Below are 3,515 nucleotides of genomic sequence, written 5' to 3'. Positions count from 1 at the left end.
TTAGCAACTTGCCGCTCTGTGATGCCCCTGATTCAATCGTACACTAATTATACACGCAAATGTGTACGATCAAGATCAAGGACTCACGGGAAGATATCACAACACAACTCTAAAAATAAAATAAGTCATACAAGCATCATATTACAAGCCAAAGGCCTCGAGGCCCCGAATACAAGAGCTCGATCATAGACGAGTCAGCGGAAGCAACAATATCTGAGTACAGACATAAGTTAAACAAGTTGCCATAAGATGACTAGCACAAACTGGGATACAGATCGAAAGAGGCGCATGCCTCTTGCCTGGGATCCTCCTAAACTACTCCTGGTCGTCGTCAGCGGCCTGCACATAGTAGTAGGCACCTCCAGTGTAGTAGGAGTCGTCGTCGACGATGGCGTCTCGCTTCTGGGCTCCAATGTCTAGTCGCAACAACCAGGTACAGAAAGGAGGAAAATAGGGAAGCAAAGCAACCGTGATTACTCATCCAAAATACTCGCAAATAAGGAGCTACACTACATATGCATTTGTATCAATGAAAGGGGTAGTATATGTGGACTGAACTGCAGAATGCCAGAATAAGAGGGGGATAGCTAGTCCTATCGAAGACTACGCTTCTGGCAGCCTCCATCTTGAAGCAGTAGAAGAGAGTAGATGGTAAGTTAACCAAGCATCATCGCATAGCATAATCCTACCCAGTGATCCTCCCCTCGTCGCCCTGTGAGAGAGCGATCACCGGGTTGTATCTGGCACTTGGAAGGGTGTGTTTTATTAATATCCGGTTCTATTTGTCATAAGGTCAAGGTACAACTCCAGGTCGTCCTTTTACCGAGGGACACGGCTATTCGAATAGATAAACTTCTTTGCAGGGGTGCACCACATTTCTCAACACGCTCAATCCCCTTTGGCCGGACACACTTTCCTGGGTCATGCCCGGCTTCGGAAGATCAACACGTCGCAATCCCACCTAGGCACAACAGAGAGGTCAGCACGTCGGTCTAAATCCTATGTGCGCAGGGGTCTGGGCCCATCGCCCATTGCACACCTGCACGTTGCGTACGCGGCCGAAAGCAGACCTAGCCCCCTTAATACAAGCCAGGCTTACGGTCCAATCCGGCGTGCGCCGCTCAGTCGCTGACGTCAAGAAGGCTTCGGATGATACCACGACGTCGAGTGCCCATAACTGTTCCCGCGTAGTTGGTTAGTGCATATAGGCCAGTGGCCAGACTCAGATCAAATACCATGATCTCGTTAAGCGTGTTATTTTGAAGTATTCGCGAACGCCGACTAGGGCCAGACCAACCTCTCTCCTAGGTGGTCTCAACCTGCCCTATCTCTCCACCACAAAGGTCCACTCAGAGGGCCGTCGGGACAAACGTGCTTTCGGTCCCAATCCGTGAATCACTCTCGGGTACTCTACGAGTCGACCCGACTTTAGTCACCACATGTATCATGCATTATGTATATAAGTATATACCCATGATCACCTCCCGAGTGATCACGGCCCGATAGTATAGCATGGCAGACGGACAAGAATGTAGGGCCACTGATGGAAATCTAGCATCCTATACTAAACATTTAGGATTGCAGGTAAAGATAACAACAGTAGTAGCAAAGACATGCTATGCATCAGAATAGGGTTAACGGAAAGCAGTAACATGCTATAGTACTCTAATGCAAGCAGTAGAGATAAGAATAGGCGATATCTGGTTGATCAAGGGGGGGCTTGCCTGGTTGCTCTGGCAAGGAGGGGTCGTCAACAACGTAGTCGATCGGGGCACCAGCAGCGATGTCAGTCTCGTAGTCTACCGGAGAGAAGAGGGGGAAGAAACAATGAATACAATGCAAACAGATGCATATCGATGCATGACATGACAAGTAACGGTGCCAGGTGTGCCCTAACGCAGTACGAGGTGATACTGGCGAATGGGGGAAACAACCGGGAAAGTATCCCCGATGTTTCGCGTTTTCGAAAAGATGAACCGGAGGGGGAAAGTTGCGTGTCCGCTATGCTAGGGATGTGTGTCGGTCAAACATGCTACATATCCGGATTCGTCTCGTCGTTCTGAGCAACTTTCAGGTACAAAGTTTTTCCATCCGAGCTACGGTTTATTCTATATTAATTTTAAAAGATTTAATCAATTTTATGGATTTAATAAATTAATTTAATTCAAAAATTAATTAATGCATTAGCATGACATCAGCAGTCAACGTTGACCATTGACTTGGTCAACCTAACAAGTGGGTCCCACTGTCATTGACTGTTTAGTTAATTATGAGTAGCTAATTAGTTAATTAGGTTAATTAAACATAATTAATTAAGTTAATTAAGTTAATAAATAAACATTTGTAGTTATTATTTATTTATTTATTCCTTTTTTTTAAAACGTTCCAAGGCGCGGGGGGCCCTTGTCATTGGCGCATAGGGCCAAACGGGCGCGGGCGAATGGGCATAGCCCGAACGGGCGAGGGGAATACGGGCGACAGGCGGGCGCCCTTTAACGGCGAACCCGGGCGGCGGCTGTGGCGGCCGGCGACGGCGCGCAGCGAGCGAGGCGACGGCGGCACGGGTGGCTGCGGGGCGGAACAGGGCGATGGCGCGGGGAGCCGTGTCGGCGTGCGGTCGGTGGAGCAAGGCGGCCGTGGGGCGCAGCGTGGCTCGGGCGTGCGTGTGCATGGTCGGTGGTGGTGAGCACGAGCGCCCAGCGAGCTCTCGACGCGGTGGTGCGGCGAACTTTGACGACGGAGAAATGAAAAAGGGGGGAACATGAGGGTCGAGGGGGAGCCTCACATCGAGCAGCAGGGAAGGTCCGCGAGCTCGGGGGAGGCCTTGGCGGGTCGGAGAGGTGGCCGACGAGGCGAGGGCCGTTGGTGACAAGACAGTCAGGCAGGGGCGACCAGCATCGGAGGGGCACGCGAAGGAGTAGTGGCGAGCTGCGGGCGAGCGCCCACGCGCGCCGGCCACGGCCTGGTGCACCATGGGAGGCGCGGGGTGCGGGCGCCGCCGGCGACATGGGGTGTGCGACAGGGGTGGGGCCGGCGGCCGTGCAGGTCGAAGGAGGAGGCGGCGATGCGAGGGGGTCAGAGGTGAGGAGCTCACCGACCAGAACAACGACAGGGTGGCAGAGGTGGTCGGAACAAGGCAAGGAGGATGCATGTGAGCGGGATCGGGAGCAGGGTCTCTTTCTCCTCTCTGTTTCTTCCTGGCGGCATGAGGAGGGACGATGGGATCGATCGGGTGGAGTGGGGATCGAATGTGGGGGAGGGCGAGTGTGTGGGGTTAGGGTTTCTGGTGGGGGGAGGCCAAGTAGGCCAGGGGCGTGCGGGGGTGGGCCGACAAGTCGGTCAGCCAGTCGGCCAACTAGGCCAAGGCCCAATCGGGGGAGGGGGGGGGGGTCCTTTTTTTTTTAGTAATTTTCTTTACTGTTTAACTTTATTCTCATTTGTGTTTTTTTGTTTTACAAAATACATACAAGAGCACCCAAATTAGTCTGACTAGTTTTACCACTGCCACAAAAATT

General features: G+C 52.3%; 1 protein-coding gene across 2 annotated transcripts; it reads right to left on the bottom strand.

Moving 5' to 3' along the window:
• Nucleotides 1-268: 268 nt before the first annotated feature.
• LOC125536442 lies at nucleotides 269-3,253 on the bottom strand. Of its 2 annotated transcripts, none has more exons than XM_048699673.1 (2): nucleotides 2,786-3,253; nucleotides 269-416 (listed from the first exon to the last, which is right to left on the bottom strand). In XM_048699673.1, the coding sequence occupies exons 1-2, from the start codon at nucleotides 3,006-3,008 to the stop codon at nucleotides 316-318; spliced, it is 324 nt and encodes a 107-aa protein (XP_048555630.1). In that variant the 5' UTR covers nucleotides 3,009-3,253; the 3' UTR covers nucleotides 269-315. The 2 variants fall into 2 exon arrangements, 1 of the variants encoding a protein (XP_048555630.1); XR_007295044.1 differs by lacking the exon at nucleotides 269-416 and adding an exon at nucleotides 1,747-1,799.
• Between the last annotated feature and the right edge of the window lie 262 nt (nucleotides 3,254-3,515).

This window comes from Triticum urartu, chromosome 2 (genome assembly GCF_003073215.2).
Source record: "Triticum urartu cultivar G1812 chromosome 2, Tu2.1, whole genome shotgun sequence".
NCBI lineage: Eukaryota > Viridiplantae > Streptophyta > Magnoliopsida > Poales > Poaceae > Triticum > Triticum urartu.
This window is presented reverse-complemented; position numbering and strand designations above follow the sequence as displayed.